The sequence below is a fragment of the Mus pahari genome, chromosome 18 (genome assembly GCF_900095145.1).
Source record: "Mus pahari chromosome 18, PAHARI_EIJ_v1.1, whole genome shotgun sequence".
In the NCBI taxonomy this organism is placed as follows: Eukaryota; Metazoa; Chordata; class Mammalia; order Rodentia; family Muridae; genus Mus; species Mus pahari.
Window position 1 is genome coordinate 31078210 of NC_034607.1, and position 24881 is coordinate 31103090.

A 24881-nucleotide genomic window follows, 5' to 3' on the forward strand; every position below is an offset into this window, starting at 1 on the left:
CAGTCAACTGAAGTGAGCCATCACAGAGCGTCAAGCGTTTCTAGATATGAGTCAGCACCGGAGCCAGGCTCTGCAGAGGACTGTGGGATTGCTGAGAATGTCAGGCAGGAAAGGGCAACAGCTCTAAAGTCAGAGCCTCTGCAAGAGCTCAAGCTTGCTAGCTGCCTCTGTAAGGGACTATGAGGTGCCTACATTTCTTAGGAAAACCCACCCCGTCAGCTCAATCTAGAGTGCTGTATGAGTTGTGTTCTTTGTTACTGACTATAAATCCTTAAAGGGTTATGTTATAAGTGATAGGATCACACAATTAAATATTAGAAATGAACACCGAGTAGATCCTGTTTATTGTTTATGATTTACACGGAAAATGCCAGGCTGGGATTGTAGAACAATAAACCAATCGTTACAGTTAGACCTGGGCGTTTGAAAACCTTGCATTCCGTTTTAACAGTTCATATATATTTAACAGCTTATATATAAATCCATATCACAAATAATCTTAAAAGTTAGTTAGCTTAGAGATAACAACTAAGAAACACAAAAGAAATCCACATGAGTTGAACTTTAAATATCAGCATTCATATATGAGAAATAAGAAAATGTTCAAAAAATTAAAATAGGCCAAGTAACAACATAAAATAGAGAAATAAGATAAATGACATTTTATCAATATTTTTACTATTTCTAATTTGCCTTCATATATTCTTAACTTTTCAAAAGGATCCAAGATAAGATCAAATAATATATTGGGGTCTGAACTTGTCAGGTTTGTTACCATGAGAGTCCTAAAACTTCATTTTCTTTAAAAAAAAAAAAAAATGAAACAAGTCTCATTGAGCCTTCTCCCCACAGCAGCTGTGTACGCATAGTAAGGAGCCAACAATGAAGGACGGGAACAGATGGAAAGCAAAAAGTACAACAGCTTTCTCACGTTCAACTCTCTGACTGAGTTTGGAACCAAACCCCTTTAACAACTGGCAGATAATAGCTACATCTTAATAGGCAAAGAAGAAATATTTTCTTTGGGACAGCTGCTATCTAGAAGAATAAAACCAAGGTCCCGTAATACTGACTAAACATAACATGTGGCTTGTTACACAGCAATCTGCAGCAGTGTAAGTTTAATCAGTAAGTGCCATAACTAATCAACAGTACATAAAAGAAAACAAACAAATAAACCACACAATTCACAAATATCCACAGTATACACATAGGAACTAATGTTAATCCGGTATGACTTCTGACACTAACTGATCAATGAAATACGGTATGGAAAGATCACAGAGTAGAAAACAAGCAGAGATTAGTTTATACAACACTGACTATATACATCAGGAGGAAACATGCTAACTAGAGCAACATTAAGGCCTCAATTTAAGCATCCAAAGTCACAGAAGCCCCAGAAAACCTCTAAATTACAAATTCACCACATTACTTGCATGCAATGTTCACTTGTGTTTTACCCATAAAAGGATACACAGTATTTGCTGTAAATAGCAGCCACATTTACAATATATGCAAAAATCAGAAAGCAAGGGTTATGTTTCTTATATTTAAGCCTCAAATGTGCCAAAAGTGAAAATTCATTTATTTTTAAGACTGGAAAAAAAGAAAGAATATAAATGCTCAGAGATATTACACAGAGCTATTAAATGAAGCTGCATTTCGGAAGCTACATAAACATTCCCGACACTATGAGCAGAGGAGCAGGTGGCTGTGCACTTGCTCTGCGCCTTCTAAGCCATTGTTCCCCAGTGCTGACGTCAGGTCTCACTTGTGAGCGACCGGTTACACCGATGTCTGTACAGACTTGCCCACTCCTGTGATCACCTAAAAGCTGTGCACCTCTTATTTGGGGTGATATAGTTACGAATATGACTATGTGCAAACCTTCAGACCTTCTAAAGTAGAACCCAAACTACTTTAAGCTAACTATATCCAACTTCTTAAACAAATATGTCAAGATTGTTCTGGACCTTCAAGTATTTAACAAGTCGAAGCAGCCTGGATAAGGGCTTAGATAGTGCTTCATAAGGCCAAAACAGGAACTGTGCCAAGCGTGAAGCACATCACATTATTCACATGCTTTACTAGCCTTTAAACACATCCAATGTTCACTGAATAGTTTATTATATGACCATTTCAGGAGGTTTACATCCAAGATGTAATTTTTTTTTTTTTTTTTTTTTTGGTGTTCTGGTCAAAATTTTAGTCTTTGTTTAGCATTCTGAAAAAGCTCTAATCTTAACCTTCTCAGTATTATTATAAACCAAGAGGTTTCGATGTAGCAAAAGCAAAGAGACCAGTGAAAAAGCATGCTTTAGAATTCAGTTTATTTTCAATGAAACCAAATTGTACTACTACTGTTGTGATCACAGTCTTCACATCGGATGTGGAAAGGAGAGCTTAAGTATGATCTCTTGTGGCAGCACTGTAGACAAAACAGAAATGTATGCCACAGAGATGACTACTGACGTTACAATCAACACCATGTTCAACTAAAGAAAATGGACGCACTGCTCCAACATTGAGCTGGAAAATGTTTAGTATGTTCTGCAAACCTAAGCTCAGTTTAGAAAGGTTAATATTCTCTTTCTAAACTATGGCATATACTATATAGACCATTTTAAATATATTTATATATAATTATTTGCACATCAGATTTAGAAGGAATTTGCAGATTTACTGTGTAGGATTTTGATCTCATTTCCACGTGATGGTTTACGGGGCTTCTTCAGCATTGTCATCTGCAGGGGAGGCATCAGGGTCAGGTTCAGAGGAAGCAGCTGCAGATGCGTCAATAACCGCAGGTGGGAAGTGACGGCGGCACACAGGGCATGTTCCAGACTGGAGAGAGGGAACAAACCAGTCAGAAATCAGAGTACCATTATCCTAGAAGCAAGTCAAGTATCTCTTAAGAAAAGATTTGTTTTAAATTGTGTGTGTGTGTGTGTGTGTGTGTGTGTGTGCGCGCGCGCGCGCGCGCGCATCAGGGTAGGTGCCCATGGAGCCACAGTGTGTTAAGATTCCCCAAGAGCTAGAGATACAGCAATTGTAATTTGACCTGGCTGTTATGAACCAAACTCAGCTCCTCTGTTAAGAAGCATATGCATTTTTAACTGCAGTTATCTTTCCCCCCAAATCAAATATTTACAAACAAGAAGCACACCACAAACCCACTGATGTAGGACAACACTTTAAAGCCTTCTGTTTAACGCCATCCCAACATTTTAATGCCAGACTCAAATTTCTTCTAGACAAAACTGTGTGTTATCATGTTCGCGCCATGGCTTCTCACATTCTCTTATATAAAAAGTGTGTTATGATCATGTTTGTACCTTGGATCAACTCACTTTTTGTTCACTGAATTTTTACTTAGAACTTCAATGCTTGGCATGGGTGCTGTGGTCAAAACTGAGTGAAGAGTCAGTGTTTGACCCTCATGGAGGTCACAGTGTAACTTCCTAACAGCCTGAATCAAACTGTTACTTTATCTATTAGGCACATGGGAAAGATACCACACAATTGGCTCACCAAAGTATACTGCCACCAGTCCCTTCCTTGTTATATACATGTAGTAACATGTAGTTACATACATGTTAGTGTGGACTTCAAATCTTACTGTATTTACCAGGGAATCCATATCTACAAAAAGACCAAGATATGTGCCATCTAAATAACAAGTCAACCACAGACCTAGAAGAGAAGGTAAGGAAGGGTCTTAGGACCAATGGAAGACAACAGAGATCTGTCATCAGATCATTTCCTTACAAATCTGATCTTTATCCCAATATATCTCCCTGGTAGAAGGGTGGTGAAGCTATCACACTTTGAAAGTGACAAAGAGTTTTATCTTAGGAACCTTTTCCCAGGGGTGGCTTCATGCTAAGTTTTTCCTCAGATGACGAAAACTAGATTGTTAGCCCACACTATAGCAAAAAGTCAAGGACACCGACTACATAACTTGCCTCACTGAGTGGCTTCTAACAGCAGTATCATACAAACAAGTGTAGCTTTGGCCTAGGATGTACTACCTGTGTCACCTTAGCCCATGTAACAACCACTGGAATAGGGTATAGAATGCCAGTACATCTAGTGGTAACTACAACTGTACAAAACACAGAGTCCTTAAGTCTCTATAACTAACTGAGAGTGTAAAGAAAGCCTGTTATATTGAAAAGGTAGGGCTTCAGCTTACCTATCTATGTGTCTCATCTTGCAGATGGTATAGAGGGGAGCCAGGCTTCAGGAGCAAACACACAGACGAGCATATCTGAGGGCATGCTTAGGGGCTTGAGAACAGAAGGCCTTGAAAGCCAAGACAGAAATCCACTCACTATTCTGCAAGTTAACGAAAATCACCTCAATCTGTCTTCTGTTTAAGGAGAGGGAAGTCACAGGACCAGAGCCACAGTTTGCTAGATTGAGATGAGAAATGAAGCAGGCACTACCGCAAGTGAGGAGGCGAAGGCTGAAGGGCTGGCGGGTGTGCAGGGGTGGACATGAGTCACAGGCTCAGGTACACACTGTGCAGATTTGTAGCCTCTATTTCTGCTGTCCTTCTAATTTCAGAAATATCTTCTGACTAGCATCGCCTGTTACCGTGCACTAGAATTACAAGTTCTTTCCTACATAATTCTGATCTTAACTTCTGCTAACTTACTGTTACTTCTCAACACCAGGTGCTTATACTATAATATATAAATATGTTAAATATAATATAGACTATTTCAACTTTATATAAAATGTGAGGTAGATATTCTAGTGTTTGAAATAGCCACCTATGCTATCATCAACATAACAGCAAATAAACAGGTTAAGAGAAGGCATCACCCAAGTGCGGGAAGTCGAGACTTGAAGCACACATGGTCTGCACTCGTCCACTAGCAATCCTTGTGTTAACATGCAATTCACTGAAGTTTCTGACATGTCTTTGTAATTTGTACCATAAATTAAGGTTTATTTGCCATTTCTTTCTTTAACAAGTCATCTCTAATTTTTACTAATACTGCTGCTGTTATTTATGCTTTTAACACGTACTAGGCACTGGCTGCCTCCTAGGTATCACACTAGCTCTCACAACACTGTGATATACATACCACCATAGGAATAGATGTTAAAAAACACCTTAAAATTAAAACTGAAAAGCCAGCAGTAATCAGGTAGAACCCTCAACTTCAACTTAAAAGAGCACTGAATTTCATGGACATTTTTGTGTTCCATTTATCCAACTTAGAGCAAGTGTCCTACAGAATGAAGAAATTTAGTACTATCACAGTAAAAACTTCTAACGAAAATGAGTTCGGGGGGGGGGGTCGAGGGGAGGGGCAGAAGCACATAAATAAAATATTTTTAAAATTTGAACAGAAAATAAAGCACTTAGAAATATATTTTTAAAAATCTACTAGGTATCAGAAGAAAACCTGTACCATCACTTTGGAGGAAAAAAAAAAATAAAGAAAACCAGTCCCATAAATGCCAACAACTGGGGACAGCATAGATGTGTGCACTGGTGGGTGGGGATACAGGTACTGAAGACAGGGCAAAGGGGCAGTTGAGGGAGACAGAGGGATAATAGAAAAGACTTCAGCAGACTACAAAGTCCAGTGAGTGCACCTTACCACAACCCAGGAGGCAATGGCAGCGATGCTGGAAGGAGCAGTGAACATCTCTGCACTGGGTTACAGGGACTTTACATACAGGTTAAGAACATAGTGGCAGTACAGGGCAACAGCAGAGAAGAAAAGAGGGAAGGAGTGAGGGGGCAGGGCAGGGCAGGGCAGGGCTGTTCCAGGGAAAACGGAGCTACAACTGCAAGACAATGCCAGGAAAGCAACTTGGGGCTTCTACTAAGCTAGATGGTGAGCACCCTCATGTGACAACAGAGATCACAGGATGTTAGTGAAACTCTTTTTCTCTTAAGTAACTCAAATACACTTAAAATTACTGGTAAGTCATTAAGGTAGGTCTATAAAAACTAGAGAAGGGGGTCACTTGACTGATTACTGTATTTGTCTCATACATTTCCAGTAACACCTGAGCACACTTGCGAACACTGTTTTATTATCACAGTGCACCTTGAGTGGTGTTAGAGTCTTTTGAGATACTTCTGAAAACAATTTCAGGGCCGTAAATGAAAATACATTAAATAGCTGCTATTGTCTAGATATGTGTCCAGATGAAATAAGCTTAGAGGTCACTATTATTATTACTTGTATTGGGTATTGTGAAATTATAATGTGTTAAGTTTTAAGAAGTCCTCCTGAACCTCACCTTCTGAAGCCAGATAGAGACACAGGGCTTATGAAAGAAGTGATGGCAGGGCAGCTCTGTGGCGATGTCATCCTTGATGTACTCGCTGCAGCAGATGGGACAGCACTGCTCCTGGCCGATGGCTGAGAACAACAAACAGTGCACATGTGTCAAGCATAGCATTCAACAGGAATAAGACTGATCCCACCTGACAGCCATGGAAGATGAAAGAGGCAGAGGTTGATCAGTTAACTGGCAAGCATGATTCTAGCAAAATAATTTGGAATTTCGTCAGCATTCCTCTTTTTAAAAGACAGCTGGTTAACACTTAATCTTTGTGATTTTATTACACATTTTCTACTAGGTGAAAATTTGTCAGCTTCTGGCTTAAAAAATATATTTTGTAATAAATATTATATATTACTTATATATATATATATTACTAATATATATAGGTATACATACATGTATACCTATATATTACTTAACTATTTCATCTCCTAAGAGCCCCAATAATACATCAAAATATACAACATGCCATCCCAAACTTGAGAACTTTCATATTACCAGTATGATCTTCTAGAACAAGAGTCTCTGGAAGTCCATCAATGCTTTCCTTACTGGCAGGTGGATTAGCCACCTCAACATCTACTGCAAGAGACTCTAAATGTGCCAGTGCAGTCTGAAAAAGAAAAAGTATAGTTCTTTGTTAGAAGACACTTTAAAATAGTAATGGGAAACCATTTTTAAGATGTCTCATCAATCTATATTTATCGCACTCCCAAATTCTTTTCCTGTTAGTCCAACTCCCTTCCAATAGGACTACTGCCAAGATCATTAAGTCAAATACTTCTCCTTTACATGTGTGCACATACATAAGCACACACATACATGTCTGTAGTAAGCCCAGCCTACCACAAGCTTCATTTTATTTTTAGTAATAAGCTCCTTGCTCATTATAACTGCATTTTTCAAATGAATGGTCAGATCTTTTATGTGGGATCAACAATGTCAGAAAAAGGAACACTTTAGTGTTTACACTGTGACAACTGTGTAACAAACTGACTCCTGTGGTTTTATCTACTTGCACAGAATCAGCACATGCACACACCAGTCCACAAGTTACCCAGCCACCTTTATTTAGGGGCTAAATCCCTGTACATGACTTTCCAGGGAAGGCTGGGAGAAGCAAGTGGCCACATGCACATTTGTGTGACTTGTCCTCTCCCTGTCATCTGCCAGGCAGGCTGTCTCCTGCTGTGGCAGCTCACTGCAGGTTCTTACTGCACATGGCGCTGCTTCCTTTGCCTGGCACTCTCTGTCCATCCTCTAAGTCCCACTCTTCCAGAAAACCTCTGCCAGTAATCCCAAGTCACCATGGAACCTTCTTCTCATCTGCTCTCAATCAAGATAACTAACACTACACAGTTTATTACTTGTTAGCAGCATATCCTAATAACATCCTAAGATCACAAAGCTGTAACACTCCATCAATCTAGCTTAATAGTTTATTATTGAGATGGCTATCAAAACTGGGCCCCCTTCCTGGTATGAATGCAAAAATGTTGTAGCCAATACAGAAACAGTATGGCAATTTCTTAAACATTTAAAAATAGAATTACTGCCAGGCGTGGTGGCACATGCCTTTAATCCCAGCACTCGGGAGGCAAAGGCAGGCAGATTTCTGAGTTCGAGGCCAGCCTGGTCTACAGAGAGTTCCAGGACAGCAAGGGCTACATAGAGAAACCCTGTCTCAAAAAAAAGAAAAAAAAAAATAGAATTACTTAGCCAGGTGGTGGTGGCACACACTCTCTTAATCCCAGCACTCAGGAGGCAGAGGCAGGTGGATCTCTGTGATTTCGAGGCCAGCCTGGTCTACAGAGTGAGTTCCAATGATACACACTAGAAACACTGTCTCAAATAAATAAATAAATAAATAAATAAATAAATAAATAAATAAAAATAAAAACAGTTACTATGCAATCCAGCAATTCTACTTCTCAAAACAGTTGAAAGCACAGACTAGCAGAGACGTGTCTGATCTCAGCGTGACTTGTGATGGCCATACAGTGGGGAAGAAGGAGCAAACCAAATGTGCACTGATAACACACACTCACATACACACACTCAAACACTCCACACACATACATTCATAAACATAAGAAAATAATTTTTTTTGCTGAATACGTTTCTCTAGGTAAACTTAAAAAGTACTCAGGCAGAGGAAAGGCCTCCCTCCATTTCATTAAGGAATGCCATGTCCAGTAAAATTTTGTTTGTTAGCTAAAATTTTTAATTTATCTGTAACTGTAATCATAAATGAGAAAACTATAACTGTTTAAACCAATTTTCTGCATTAATTTTTTTATAATTACATTTTTAGTGCTTGTGTGTGTATGTGTGTATGTATGTATGTATGTATGTGTGCAGGGGTATGGCTATCAGAGTACAACTTCCTGAGCTGGTTCTCTCCCACAACGTGTTGGGTCCCTGGGGTTGAATTCTGCCTGCCGGACTTGGTAGAAAGCACCTTTTCCCATCGAGCCATCTTGCCAGCCTTGAATTAAATTTTTAAAAAACATTTTCTTTGAAGAGATGCTCAAGCAGTTATTACTTAAGACTGTGTAGAAAGTTCTAATATCAGTTATAAAAAATTTAAAGACGTTTGCTGTTTTATTCTGTGCTCATTCAAACAAGAGATGCTAATATGAGTCTAATATATATTGCAAAGACCTGTACCAAAAGCTACTATGGGCCTAGTACTGGAAAAGAAATAGAAATAAAAGCAACTATTGACAAAAGAGGTGTGTTGCTTAGTACACAAATAAATGAAAGCATGCAGGATTTGTTTTTGTTTTTTTTTTTTTTTAAAGAATTCCAGTGTTGAGGTTCAACAGTATAAGGGGGAGACCTAAATGAAAATATCTCGGTTTTTAATTGTGGACAAAAACATTTCAAAATAAACTTGCATGTGTTAGTTTACGAAAATAAAGAGAAGGTAAAAAGAGGTAATAAATGTGTCCCACTGCTGAAAAGTGTGCACATGTGTGAAAGGCAGCAAATCTAACTGCAAACGTCAGTGCTATGTGAACAACAAAGCCTCTCTGTGCCTACGTGTATTCATGTGTAAACAATCCCAGTAGGAGTTATCAGTTATAAAGATACCTCCATAGCCTGGGCTAAGCGTTCTTCTAGTGCCATATAGGTAAGGAACTGAGGATCCACATAAGAAATAGCTTCAGCAACTCCAAGTCCGTCTGCAAAACCATCAAACAGGCTGAAAAAACAAAAAAGGCCCGTAAGTATCATTTCAGAAATCTTACAGTGAAGATAATTTTGTACTACCATATTGGTAGGCTGTACAAATTTTGTAAGCAGAAAACTTTTGAAATATTTGCATGTGAATTCTATGGACCAAAGAACAGGAAGAACAACGGAAAAGCTAAGTATTAAATATAAAGAGTTAATATAGCCTATTGGCTGACCAGTCTGTGACCTCACAGTGTGCAGGGAATTCTCCCTGTGTGCTACTGACTCAGAAGCCTGCTTAACAGCAGTGTTTTTACTCTTTCAATCCCTTCCCTATATTTTCCTCTCTGTTAATTTTAGTTTCCAATTTGTGTGAAAGTGAAAATATGAGAACAAAAATTATTGTATTTGAATCCTATCACTAAATAAGAGCTCTCCCCAAGCCCCTGCCCACTCTGAACTGCTTAATTACTTTGGGTTTTACAAGATTTTATTTTCTCAAGCCTTCCCCAATCTCTCTTCTTCTCCTTGGCTAAGAATAAGAGCACCTTCATTTATTAATAGTCAGAAAACTATTTTCACCAAACTGTTCATTTTTATGACTTCTAGTGCTAAAGAACTATAAGCCCATCAAGAAAAACAGGTTTGAGTCTGGTGTAAAGTTATTTCCTTTATCCTTAAGTCAGATTTCAAATGTTCCCTGGCCCTAGAATTAAGTATTTCAAAATTAGGATGTCTAGGCATGGTAGTACATGCCTTTATTTATCCTAGCATTGGGGAGGCAGAGGCAGTGGATCCCAGTGGGTTCCTGGCTACCTAGAACTTACATACATTCTGTCTTAAAAACAAAACAAAACAAAACAAAACAAAACAAAGCACCCAAGTACGCCATTGGCCGTTTGCTCTCTAATCTTGCTGCCTTGGGAATAAATTCAATTTCATTTCTTCTATGGTTTCTTCTGCAGGTAATTCCCACATTTTTATGTACTTCCAATCTCTGTGCAGCTCCTGACCCATATCCCAGTTGCCTATGGGGTGCACTGTGTAGATGTGCTCACATCACTGTATAAGCGCACGAGTCTAAAATGCTTTGTCTAAAGGCTAACTTCTGCTGACCTCGGCATCTTCTCAGCATTTGAATATCAGAGTCAGAAACCATTATACAAGGTAGCTTAAAACAGTCAACCAACCAGTTGGCTACTGCGGAATTACACATGAAGTGCACAAGGAGATACATTAAGAAAAGTTAGTGTAGGAGTATTGGAAATAAACAAACATCACATAGAACACAGGAGCATTCTTACCCACCCACACATATTTTAGAATGAAAGGAATCATCAATCTACTCTTGCAATACAACATTTTATCTAACAGTGAACAAGAATGCAAAGAGAGTGACTTGTGATTAGTCAAACAGGATTTAATTAAATCACAGTTAAATTGAGAAATGCATTTTATGACTCTGACTAGCTCCTACTCTATAAAATAAACTAAATAGGCACACAAATAGCATACTGCAGAAACCCAAGGAACTGTAGAAATAGTCCTTCCATGCAGACTTCTCTGCAACAGGTCAGATTACAACTCTGAAACAACACAAACATGTCTACTTCCTACAGAAAATCCATCCAAAATAACTGAAGTAAATTACTTCCTAATCATTCTTTTCTTCAGTACCATAAACAAACCTGGACACTCAGGACATGATATCTAGTTGTAATTGGGCCACTAAAGAATAATCAGTGTTAAAAATTCATGTTTCAGACATGAATTACTAATGGATGCTAAACTAGCAGACGGAAATTTGACAGTTGGAGAATAAACAGGTTACTACTTACAGTCTCAAAGTAGCCACTGGCTAAAAAGAGGAAATGTAATCGGACACTTCAAAGTTGTCTGCCATGCTTGTCTTCTGGTATGTACTTAGGACAAAATGTATCATTTTTTGTTCTTCCTGCTAAAAATTAGTAACTCTATGTATGATATTGTAATTACAATGTAAAGGATAGTCCATAAGAATAAATGGCCTAAAATTTTAAAGTATTTGTCAGAATTAAAAAACAAAGATTAACTGAAGAGATGGCCATATTACAGGAACATGTTAGCTGAGTGTAATGACGGACCTGGATTAGATCAGATAAACATTTCCTATAAAGTCAGTCATGAGATAACAACGAACACTAGAGTAAGCCCTGGGGGTTAAAATATTAGTACTATAACAACACTATTTGTATGATTTTAGTGACTATGTATTATCTAAGAAAATGCTCACACTTTTCAGCAATTCATTCTAGAGTTTTTGTAGGTAAAAAAAATTTCTGTGGACTTATTTATAAAACGGCCAGGAGAATTCATACCATAAATACAGAGAGAAAAGGAAAGGGAAAATGGTGTAAACACTTTTAAAATATTAACATTTAAGAGATCTTAGTAAAGAATATATGGGAATATCTGCATCATTTTTGCTGACATTTCTGTAAGTCTGAAATTATTTCAGGTATTGACATATTCAAAACCAGGGCCTTAAATTTTTTCTCTTAAAATCAATGCTACAAAGATGTGAGAGTCAAAGAAGGGTGAGAAAGAGTGAAACAGCCCATCTCTGGGAACAGTGACATCTGCAATGAGACGGGGGAAAAAGCCTCAGCTCGCCTAGCAGAAGCAGCTCCTACATGGTCTCCTCAGTGGTAACTAAGCACACAGCAGCAAGGCACTGACCTCCAGTCCACATCCAAGTCTTCGCTCACGCTCGAGTCATCCTCAAGGTTGTTGTTCCCGTCCAACATGAAAGCTTCTGGCTGTGCAAACTCGTTGGCAGGCTCATTCCCCTCATCACTGCTGCTCTCATTGACCTCATTGTACTGTAACCAGGGAATCTCTCCCTCTTCCAAGGATGTGTGTTCCCTGACATAAACATTCAAAAGCAAGTAATAAAACAATGTTGCTTTTAAACATATCATGCAGCATTTTATTGCCATTCTGCTTAGTATGTGTAACTTGCATTATTGTTTTAAGTCCTTGGTACTCAGGATTCAATGGCTGTTTTCCTTTTCTGCATTTCAATGGAAAACAAAAGGGCTGGTGAGATAACAGTGGGTCAAAGCTCCTGCTGCCATACCTAAGAACTTGAGTTCAAGTCCTGAATGAACATGGTAGAGACAACCAACTCTTACAAGTTGTCCTTCCTCCCTCGACATCCTGCCCACCCTCCTCCTCTCCTTTCCCTCCCCCACCCTCACACATATACACACAAAACCTTTCTAAAAAGTTTTGCGTGTGTGCTCGTGTGTGTGTGTGTGTGTGTGTGTGTGTATGTGTGTGTGTGTCCGTCCATCCGTCCGGGTGTATGTGAGTACCCAGATTGTGCATGCATGTACACACAACACAGAAGCAAAAAGAAGACATTAAGGATCCTCCTCTGTAATGCTCCACCAGTTTCGATGAGGCAGGGTCTCGCTGGAAATTGAACCTGGGACTTACATTTTCTCTGTAAGCCAGCAGCCCCAGCTACAGTCTTCCTCTGTCCTTTTTACCCTTCTTGGTTTTTTGTTTATTTGTTTCTTTTTGTTTTTTTTTGTGAATAAATAATTTAATGATGCACCATAGGGTCTTATGAACCAATCTGGAGATGAATAGCCATGTATACCTTGTTGACAATGTTAGGAGAGAGAGAGAGAGAGAGAGAGAGAGAGAGAGAGAGAGAGAGAGAGAGAGANAGAGAGAGAGAGAGAGAGAGAGAGAGAGAGAGAACGAGCGAGCTTGTTTTCAACCTCGATTTGGACAGCTTCTCATGTTCAATAGTAAAGTTAGTAAAATATATAGGAAGCAACTCCCGTGGCCTCCGGTCATTTTCTTTTTTCTTTTTAATATATTTTTTATTAGATATTTTATTCATTTACATTTCAAATGCTATCCCCGAAAATTCCCTATCCCCTTTCTCCTCCCCCTGCTCCCCAACCCACCCACTCCTGCTTCCTTGCCCTGGCATTCCCCTATACTGGGGCATAGAATCTTCACAAGAGGACTAGAGAGATGGCTCAGTGGTTAAGAGCACCGACTGCTCTTCTGAAGGTCATGAGTTCAAATCCCAGTAACCACATGATGGCTTACAACCATCCATAATGAGATCTGATGTTCTTTTGTGTGTCTGAAGACAGCTGCAGTATAATTACATATAATAAATAAATCTTTTTTTTTTTTTTTTAAAGAATCTTCACAAGACCAAGGGCCTCTCCTCCCACTGATGGCCAACTAGGCCATCCTCTGCTACATAGGCAGCTGAAGACACCAGTCCCACCATGTGTTTTCTTTGATTTGTGGTTCAGACCCAGGGAGCTCTGGGGTACTGGTTAGTTCATACTGTTGCTCCTCCTATAGGGCTGCAAACCCCTTCAGCTCCTTGGGTCCTTACTCTAGCTCCTTCATTGTGAACCCTGTATTTGCCAGGCACTGGCATAGCCTCACAGGAGACAGCTCTATCAGGGTCCTGTCAACAAAATCTTGCTGGCATCTGCAATAGTGCCTGGGTTTGGTGGTTGTTTATGGGATGGATCCCCAGGTGGGGCAGTCTCTGGATGGTCCTTCCTTCAGTCTCAGCTCTGAACTTTGTCTCTGTAAATACATCCATGAGTATTTTGTTAACCCTTCTAAGAAGGAACAAAGTATCCACACTTTGGTCTTCCTTCTTCTTGAGTTTCATGCGTTTTGCAAATTCTCTTCACCCTTCCTAATGGGGCCACTCCCTGGGCCAGGCCAAGCCAACCACCACACCTGACGTGTCACCCTGGATTCGGGGATCTCAACTCTGATCTTCAGATTGTTCATCAAGTGATTACAACCACTGGGCCATCTCTCCAGCCTCTACTCATACGTTTTATTCTTTATTTTGCAAACATTAACATAACTCTTCTAGTTATTTTCTGGTTAGTGTTTGCCTAACATACCATATTGGCATTTTGGTTTTTGATATATTTATACTTTAAATGTGTCTTCATTGGTTTTTTAAAATTCTACTGATAAACTTTTTCTTATAAAAGCAAAGATCAGTCTATCTATCTATCTATCTATCTATCTTTATATATATGTAACTAGTGATTTCAAGAACTATTTCAGCCTACCTTTTCACTCTTTTGTTTTTTTCTTTTTGGGTAGATTTTAATGTTTTTATTCAAGTTTTAATTCCTTTTCCCCCTGGTACTGGGGACAGAATCTCATGTCTTGTGCATACCATGAAACACTGACACTAAACAACACTTCCAGTCCTTAATACATATGGCATTATTCTCCTCACTGCAATAGTTATCCTTAGAAAATTACTATACACGTGCAACATAAGAAAGCCAACTGATACTATAGACTTCACGCAGTCATTTAAAAACTAATGGTGTCCAATGTTGAATTATATCCTTACCATACTTACAACAGAACAAATTATTAGGTAAATTACATAATGGATGATTTTGATGAAAACAGCTAATATCCCTCAAATGTATTTTATTTATTCTTATGCAATGGTATATAATTTCAAGCAAGAATGTTCTCTTAAACTTAAAACTATATTCAGTTGCCTACATGTAATCGACAGTGCATAACTGATAACTAACACTCGCAGGTAAGTTCCTATTTTCTAGTTCTACTTGGTGATCAAAATGAAAACCTATGTTATTGGTGATTCCTCATTCTCCCTCAATATAACAACTCATTTTATCATTTAAAACTTCAAAATATTCTCAAACTTAAGACTATTTGTTTTCTAGAAGGAGAGTGCCTGAACTGATAATCAATCCCAGGTTTTTATGCATACTTCCAAGTACTCTATCATAGAGTCATAGCCTCAGCTATAAAGCTTGCTTTCTAAAACTCACAAGTATCCACTAATCAGAACAATTCACTCTTTTTTTCTAAAGTTATTTTTTATTTAAAAAAAATCTTCAAAAAATTTAATATTTATTTCGTGTGTGTGTGTGTGTGTGTGCGCGCGCGCGCACGCACGTGCGTGTCTGTGTTGGGACATGCACATCATCACATCTTATAGAAATCAGAGTGAACCTACAAGAGGACTTGATTATTGTTTTCCAGCATATGGCTTTTGAAACTAAAAATTGAAAGAATTTAGTTGTCATCAAAAAAATGTTTAAATAATCAAAGATATTCACTTATAAAGTAGCTAGATGGTGTTTCATCACCCAATGCTAACAACATTACCAGAATAATTTATTTTAACAACAGAGGGAGCGTACAGAAAAGAAAGAAAAATACTATGTTTTTAAAGGACAGCAAATTGATACTGATATCAATATCTACAAATCATGCTAACTTAAAGATATTAACAGGTAAGTTCTATACAAAATAATACAAACAATCCATCAGTAAACCATGACTACAGAATCATGCTTTGTGTGTTTAAAAAAGTAGGATGGTTAAGTATCATTAAGAATTTTAAGAAATAAAATTTCCTATGATCAACAGGCCAAAATGATTTTGTTACAATTTTTATATTGAAAAGAGTTAAAATTCAATATTCTTGGTAGAATCCCATAAAATAAATTAAAAAGCTGTTATTCCTTAATTGATTTAAACAATGTTTTCCTCTAAAATTAGGAATAAGATGATGGTGTCTACTCTCTCCTCTTAATCAATTTCGTGCTTTTTAAGCCTTACCTAGTTCAATATGGCCAAATAAAGAGATAGAAAGGAAGAAGTCTACTAGTCCCTGTTTGGAGACAGTATGTTTCTATTCTTAAAGGGACCTAAGATTTCTACCAGAAAGCAAACAGATTCAGTAAGCGCCTGAAACAAAGTAGCAGAATAGAATAAATAAACATAAAAATCAGTAATTTCTATATGGCAGGAAATGATCTTGATGAGAAATAATCAAGGGGAAAAATGACATTCACAACAGCTTCTAAAGTAACAGCCACAGATACACACACATGGGGGTAGGAGAAAGAAAGATTCCAACCTATTCTACTGGTGAAATACTACAAGGACAGCCAAGCTGAGAGCCACAGGTCCTTTCTAGGTTTTGGAAACACACTTCTGTCAATTCACTTACTTATTGCCTATGGCTACTTTTATGCTTCTACAGACACTGGCATACATAACCAACAAGATTTATCTGGCTTTTCACAACTTAAGTTGACAACTCCTAGATAGGACTATTTCCATTCTAGTTATAAAGTCACTCCTAGATAGGACTATTTCCATTCTAGTTATAAAGTCACGGATATTTACCATATGTCACCAATGTTCTGGAAATACTCATTCAATCGAGCTACATAAAAATATTAAAACTTCAACTGCCTCCATTCTTTGCATCAATCACTTGAATTTCCAAGACGTGCTAAGTGTAATTTACCACAGATTTACCTCTCACAGCGGATTGTTCTCCCAAGTCTCTTCAGTGTGGCAATGGGCAACATTAATTCAGTTATTTTTAACTCAGCTCAAATGACCTTGCAAATAAGCAGTTTTCAACCTATGAGTTATAATACCTATCTCCAAAAATATTTACATTATAGTTCATAACAACAAAATTATAGTTATGAAGTAGTAACAAAAATAATTTTATGGTTGGGTGTCACTATAATAAGAGGAACTGTATTAAAGACCTGTAACAATAGGAAGTCTTCAAACTACTTTTTAAATACTCAAATTTCTTTTATAAAGCAATAAAAACATACATTCTATCCTCATAAAAATACTAAAATTGCTAGCATTGAAAAGTGTTCCCTACAAAGTACAAAGCACCATGTAGAGCAAGCCTATGTGTTCAACATGGGCTTCTATATGTAATCAAGGGCATACCCTACATTTGAATGTGGTGTATGCCATTCTTGCATAATGCACACTTAAATAAATGAGTCTCTCTGTTTAACATACCCCTCCTGAAGAGACAATTCTTGGTTTTCTTCCTCAGGGCCACTACTATCACTCTGCAGCTCAGGTTCATTCTCATCCTTTCCTGGCAGAGTTTCCCAGCTTTCATCGCTTGAGGACTGGTCTTTTTCTGTGCCAGAAAATCGGTGAGGCAGAGAAGCAGACCATTCCCCATCACTGCACTCTGAACTGCAAATCAGAACAGACATAAACTACCATCATACACTAAGTTATTTTTGTTAGATGGAGTCATTATGGGCTAGGTAGGGCTGCTGATGCCTACGCTGAGTCAGATGCTCATTCAATTTTAAAAAACCATAAATAAATTGATAAAAAAATAAATATTCAACAGAATGTAAAACTCTCAAATGATCATGGCTCACAAAAGGTTATGGAGTATATCATTTTATTTTTTCTTTATACTAGAATACACAATTAATGGTATTTAAATAAGAGTTTAGATATAGGGACCTGCATAGGAGAGGGGAGTGGAAAGGAAAACAAGGGGTAGGATCAGGTATGGAGGGAGACAGAAGAGAAGCCCAGAGGGCCTGGAGAATAAATAGAAATATGTAGCTCTGTGTGTGTGTGTGTGTGTGTGTGTGAGAGAGAGAGAGAGAGAGAGAGAGAGAGAGAGAGAGAGAGAGAGAACCTCTAGAAGTCCCAGAGACCTGGGATATGAGAGGCTTTTAGGACCCAATGGGGATGACCTTAGCCAAAATGCCCAACAGTGGGGAGATGGAACCTAAAAAGACCACCTCTAGTAGACATGGCCCCCATCTGAGGCATGGGGCCAACCATCCACCTTCAAAATTCTTGACCCAGAATTGTTCCTGTCTAAAAGAAATACAGATACAAAAATGGAGCAGAGACTGAAGGAAAGGCCATCTAGAGATTGGCCCAACTTGGGATCTATCCCATGTGCAGGCTCCAAACCCTTACTCTATTACAGATGCCATGTTGTGCTTACAGAAAGGAGCGGAGCATGGGTGTCCTCCCAGAAATTCTACCAGCAGCTAAGACAGATACAGATACAGCCAACCATTGGACTGAGCCCGGGGACCCCTGTGGAAGAGTTAGGGTAAGGACTGAAGGAGCTAAAGGGGACTGCAACCCCATAGGAAAAAACAACAGTCTCAACTAACCTGGACCCCTGGGAGCTCCCAGGGACTAACCAAAGAGCATACTTGGGCTGGTCTGTCCCTCCCTCCCACCCCCCATATATATGCAGCAAGAGGACTGCCTTGTTTGGCCTCAGTGGGAAAGGATGAGCTTAAACCTGTAGAAACTTGATGTCCCAGGGAAGGGGGATGCTAGCAGAGTGAGGTGGGAGTAGGTGGATGGGTGGGGGAACACCCTCTCAGAAGCAAAGGGGAGGGAGGATGGGGTGAAGAACTCATGGAGAGGAGACCAGGAAGGAGGGCAACATTTAGAATGTAAAATAAATAATTAATTAAATAAAATAATTTAAAAAAATAAATGCAATTTGGGAATCAAAAACAATATCTGAAATGAATATGTATTACTCACCTGATGTAAATGAAACAATTTTCTAATTATATACTGACCCTTTAAAAAAAAAAGACTCTGGGCCTGTATTATTAATACTCAGTAATTCTTTATAAAGGAGAAACTTTGAAGCAGCCAGCAATGATCACCTTCTTTCCTTACACAGACTATCACTGTTCTCTGGGTGTTGTACTTCAATGCATTCTCTCTCCATCAAAATGTCATAACAACCACCTGGCCCCTCACCCTTCAGGACTGGACCAGACTTCATTTCTTTGAAGATAATTGTCATAAAATTGCCTTTGAGCATGGACTGGGCACTTGGCTTACTTGGTCCAAATCTTTGTACTGCAGCTACTTCTTTAACACTGCATTTATTTTTCTTAAGCATTAAGTAAAATGTGTAAGACACACTGGATTTGGGCTTAGCAAAGCAGAACAACCAAGAGCTTTCCCCATCAAGCTCTGGTGGCTGTAGATAGCCTAGCCAGGTAACTAAGCTGGGACTTGTGAAGACTAACGAGCTAAGCTGTAGTAAGCAAGCTGTTCTCTGTGCCTCACATCCTGCTCTAGTTCTGGGATATGCCCAATACATGAATCATTTGGGTCTTGTTTTACTAAAACAAACAGTATTACAAAATTTAATTGATCTAAGGTATTTTCCAAGTTACATAAAAATAAAATCAGTAACTTAATAACTTACTAGCAGTTTCCAAGAAGACAGAAGAGCTAAATGTTTATTAGCTCTTAGTAGATACTAAGGACTATTTAATCATACAGCTTTAAATGTAGAATTTTATTGGTATTATTTGACTTGAAAAGGCTAGCAAAAGGTATTTCTAAGGATGTTCCAAAAACCACTTGCATATTTGTGACAAGTGACTGAAACACATGAATGATTTCTAGTACTACTTCAATCTGAATGTTACTAATTATGACATTAATGTTACATAATTATGACTAATATTTATTAATAATTTGTAACCCTAAAATCCTAACTGGTCCAGAAAGTCAGAGGAGCACACAACCATGCTGACTTTCTACTACTAAAACTTTCAGACCTGCAACAACCAATTTCTTTATTGGAGAAACAAAGTAATAATGATAATACCAAATTTCTAAGAACAAGCTTTGAAGTCAGACAGATTTGAATCCTGAATAATATCCTTAAAATCCATGATAATTTTCCTGTGATTAATTTCATCTATAAAATGACATTATTAACATTCATGTTTCAAGCCTACAATGATATTTAGATTAAAAATTGGAGACAAAATATATAATATCATTTTTGAAAAAAGGTGAATAGTTTAACAGGCAAACATTTAACTTCTTTTATAGAATGGGCTCTATCATTTTTGATATGTCAGAGGGTTGCTTACTGGTTAACTACAATTTTCCTCTTTTCTGTGCCAAAGAAAAGCTATACTATAGCAGCTCAATTATCCTGGTGACCTCAGACTCCTGGGAAATCCAACATTAGTCTTTTTTTCACACTAAAGATCAAAAATTATACCCTAGACCATTACCCAAACTAGGTCACCTGCTTCCTCATGAGCAAGAAAATCAGGTGGTTTTTTTTTTCAGTTTTAAATAGTTATGATTTAAGTAATTATATATATTCCTAGTTAAGGAAAAAAAAAAAAAACCTACCCTACAGTGATCCTTTAAAACCCGTGTTCACAGCAGAGGTCCAAACAAAGGCTATCACTGTTTCAGATACAGTTCTACCTGAACACCACTTGTACTTACAGGTACAAGGCTGAAAAGATACACCAACCACTTCTTTGGGGAATCAGGGAATAAGAGGTTGCTTCTAGATGGTATTTTATGTTACTTCTACCTGAGATTTACAAATAAAGTATTGCATTTGACTGGACTATTATAATAAATATTTACAATAAAAAAGGAGAGAGAGATGTCACAGAACTAAATAAAGGTAGGGTAGGAGGTAGACATGGGTCTGGAAGGAGTTGGGAGTGATTATTATCAAAAGACATATATGACAGTCTCAATTATTAAAAAACATTTTTAAAACTTCATTTGGTTGTCAATGCATGTATAAAGAGGGTGACATTAAGTTACTGCTTGATTTTAATATAACTAAATGTTATCTAAGAAGCATGTCAATGATAAACCACATTAAGATTGAAGAGGTATGCAATTTTTTTTCTTTGTTGTTTTAAAATTTTTCCATAGGGTTTTCCTGTGCAACAGCAGCCCTGGCTGTCCTCAAACTCACAGAGACCTGCCTGCCTCAGCCTCCTGAGTGCTGGGATTACTAAATTACTCTTACAAACAGGATAGGAAACTCTGTGAAAATGTCTAAGCATGTGGTTTAAGGTCTTTGTAGATGTCTGCTGTTTTCTTTGCCGTGGTAGTATCTGCCACGTCCGAAATGCTCATCCTGTTTGCTACTCAGACAAGTTATATGGAACGTGAAAAAGTAATCTCAGCTTTTCAACAATGAGTTTGTATATTCTGTTTTGTTCTTCGTAAGGCTGGTGGTCACCATGGGAACAGAAAGCATTATTATATATTTATAGCACACCTGTAACAGAGTCTGATACCTTTAATATATCAAATTAAGTTAAAATTACTGCATTTTATCCTCCCAACGTCATCAAAAGAAACATTTTAGTTCGCATCTGTGTGGTTATGGGGATTAAATTTAGGGTCATACACATACGAAGCAAGCCTCTACCATTGTGCTGTATCTCCAACCTTTTTCTACTTTTTAGGTTGAGGAGGGTCTTGCTAAGTTTAGACTTGAACTGACTCTAACGCAGGTAAGCCTACAACTTTTTCAACCCTCCTGCTTTGCTCTCCGTGTAGCTGGGGTTGCACTATTTGTCTCTGAAGGTTTCCCTATACTGTCTCTTTTGCTTTGCTTTGTTGAACTTTTTAGGCCAGACTAAGTCCTAGTGACAGGAGAAACTCTGAAAAAAGCTTCAAGTGCTCTAAGAAACAGTCAGAGGACAGCTCTCTTCAAACAATCCCAAGGTTTAAAACAAGTGCTAGTACTGCTGAAGGAGTCTCCTTATTCTTCCACTCCCCACTTCCTTCCATATCTTAGTCCTTGTCCTCACTACAGTTCTCAGGGTATATTTCAAAAGGATAAGCGCTAACCTCAGTTCTTTGGTCTGATCCAGGTCTGGTAATTATACACTGACTGTTAAATTTCCCTTACAGTCTAATCCAATGATGTAGCATTCATTTTCTGTCAAACAGCCCAGAGCAATGCTGCTGGCTGGGGTGTTTGCCTGATAGACTGCAGCATTCTATTATGATTAAACCATCACTTAAGACTTTTTCAAGAAAGATAGCGACCAAATCTTCTACTTGTAAAAAATGTATAATCATTACTAAAAGTTTTTGGGTACATTTGTTTTATGTGCATTTAACTTTTACCTGGTGTGTACACAGGCATGCCTGGTGTCAGATTCCCTAGCACTGGCAGTTACAGATGGTTACAATTCACCATGTGAGTGCTGGGAACTGAACCTGGGTTCTTTGCACAAGCAAAAGTGCTCTTACTTGATGACCCACCTATTATTTTAAGTAGCAAAATTAAAATATCTAATAGGATCCAAATGAATTTTTATTGTATTCTTGATAAATGTTCTATAGATGTTACCTTACAATATAGACATAACAAAATATCTGTAAGTATAGCATTGATAAGTTATATAAAGGAGAGAGTTAACTCTTTTAATTCATTTTCAGACTCAAATAAAAAGGTTCTCTATACTTTTTAAAGACACTTTAAAAAAGTGGTCACTGCTTCCCCGTTCCCCCGGTGTACTACTATGAGAACTGCAGAGGAAAGCGCGTAGTTGAGCATGGTCACGAGCAAGCTAGAGTCCATGCGCTCCGTATTGGCACTGGGCAGTGACCAGATTCAAAGGCATCCTGGTAGGTCACACTTAGAAAAATTAAACGAGGTGAATGAGAAACAGAAGCAAGAAACAGGATCAGTAACAAGGAGATTCACTCATACTATTGTAATGATTCAATCCTAAAATACATTTTAAGGTTTTTACAAAATACAAATGGTGTCAAAGGTCATTATTATTCTGAAAAAATTTTAATACAAGATTTTTTAATACAAGGCCAGCCTTGAACTTACTGTACATCCAAGGAAAACCATGAACTCCTGATCTCCTATATACCTCCAAAGTGCTAAGACCATATATAGGTGTGTCTCCATGCCCAGCTTCTGTTACTCTTAAACAACATAGACCTATTCTCGAATTTCACTGTGTTACCTGTATCGCTCTGGCTATCAGCCAGTACACTGCAACCGGGCTCAAAGACAAGCTTTTAGTAAAGCTGTATATTTCTCCTCATGTCCACTGTATTTACAAAACTCTATCATTTTTCATAATATTGACATCACTTCTAAAATACTAAGAACACACTTGGGGGAACCCCAATTATTGAAAAGTAGGAGCCATGAGAACTATACTGTTTTAGGGCTGATTTAAAAATAAAAACAAAACAATTTTTAAGATTTTCATTTGAAAATCCAGCAATATTAGAGGTCTTTATTTTTGTTTTGCTCTAGTGGGTCCACAATGGTGAAGACACTAGTGAAATATTTTTTTTTCTCAAGAAATGTATAACAGGAAAAACCAGTAACAACCTTCCACTTGCCAAAGAAAAACTGCTAAAGACTCTTTTTTTCTTTTCAATAGTAATCTAGAAGTAGATAGAGACTCACAATCAAATCCAACAATCTTAGAGCTAAATATTTTAGAACTTAAATCTTTTCTCCCAAGCTCAGAAGCAATGGCTGACAACACCCAATAGAATCCAGGTCAGCAAATACTTTTCAAACATATAAATGTTTCTGGAGCAAAATATGGTTGCTTGAAAAATATGTCTTATTTTAGTTTGGATCCAGAATATCTATCAAAAAAGTTAATTTCAGATCAAGTTTTGTGGCCAATTTATGATTTTGGAACTTTGAAGATTTTACATAAAGACCATGGCCTCCATGGCAAATATCTTAATTCTATTTAACTGAGAGTTGGTCTTACAAATCAATTTGAACCTTGTGACTTAATTCCTAAAATTCTATCATCTTCTGCTCCCCTAAAACATGTTTAACCTAGAGCTTGCTCAGAGCAGTGTTGGATGTCTTCTAGCAATTTCTAACTCTCAGAGATCAGGGACTTATCCAACTCATTTTGTAGCTCATGCCAATCTATTTAATAGCTACTTATAACAATGCCATCTGATCAAATATTTAATGTATTTGCTGAATTAAATATATAGGCATCCTCCTAGCTAATCTCCATTTCTCTAATAAAATCCCTGTCAAATACAGCATACTAAAAACTTGGGAGCCGGGCGTGGTGGCGCACGCCTTTAATCCCAGCACTAGGGAGGCAGAGGCAGGCGGATTTCTGAGTTCGAGGCCAGCCTGGTCTACAAAGTGAGTTCCAGGACAGCCAGGGCTATACGGAGAAACCCTGTCTTAAAAAAACAAAAAACAAAAGACAAAACAAAACAAAGCAAAACTTGGGAATGGCTTCACAAAGGTCTATATATAGTGCATGAGGAATTATCTCTGCATTAGTTCTGAGTTAGAAGGTGACACTGAGTTTGTATATTTCCCATTTCCTTGACCAATTTCAATTCAACACACATTTTTGTAGTGATAGTGCAGTCTCTAAACCAGTGATTGTTTTCCCCATTATTCCTTTTCTCTTATCTGATCTCTTCTTAATTAACAGTTATGTACTGAACTCTGAGAGTAAAATTCAAAAAAAAAAAAAAAAACCAAAAAACCTTTTCTCTTGATTTAAAAAGTAAAACAAGGGCTGGAGAGATGGCTCAGTGGTTAAGAGCACTGACTGCTCTTCCAGAAGTCCTGAGTTCAATTCCCAGGAACCACATGGTGGCTCACAACCATCTGTAATGGGTTCTGATGCCCTCTTCTGATGTGTCTGAAGACAGCAACAGTGTACTCACATATAAAATAAATC

General features: G+C 37.9%; 1 protein-coding gene across 2 annotated transcripts in view; it reads right to left on the reverse strand.

The window, feature by feature from the left end:
* Positions 1 to 312: 312 nt before the first annotated feature.
* Pja2 (praja ring finger ubiquitin ligase 2) overlaps positions 313 to 24881 on the reverse strand; it is a 52009-nt gene continuing 27440 nt past the window's right edge. The window contains exons 5-10 of one of the 2 annotated variants that reach the window (XM_021217834.2): positions 17383 to 17568; positions 12220 to 12405; positions 9418 to 9529; positions 6820 to 6934; positions 6274 to 6395; positions 313 to 2847 (exon numbers count right to left, since the gene is read on the reverse strand). In XM_021217834.2, coding sequence (XP_021073493.1) covers positions 2722 to 2847; positions 6274 to 6395; positions 6820 to 6934; positions 9418 to 9529; positions 12220 to 12405; positions 17383 to 17568 — 847 coding nt within the window. In that variant the 3' untranslated portion in view covers positions 313 to 2721. The remainder of the gene's footprint in view (positions 2848 to 6273; positions 6396 to 6819; positions 6935 to 9417; positions 9530 to 12219; positions 12406 to 17382; positions 17569 to 24881) is intronic. The other variant, XM_021217835.2, reaches the window with a different exon arrangement.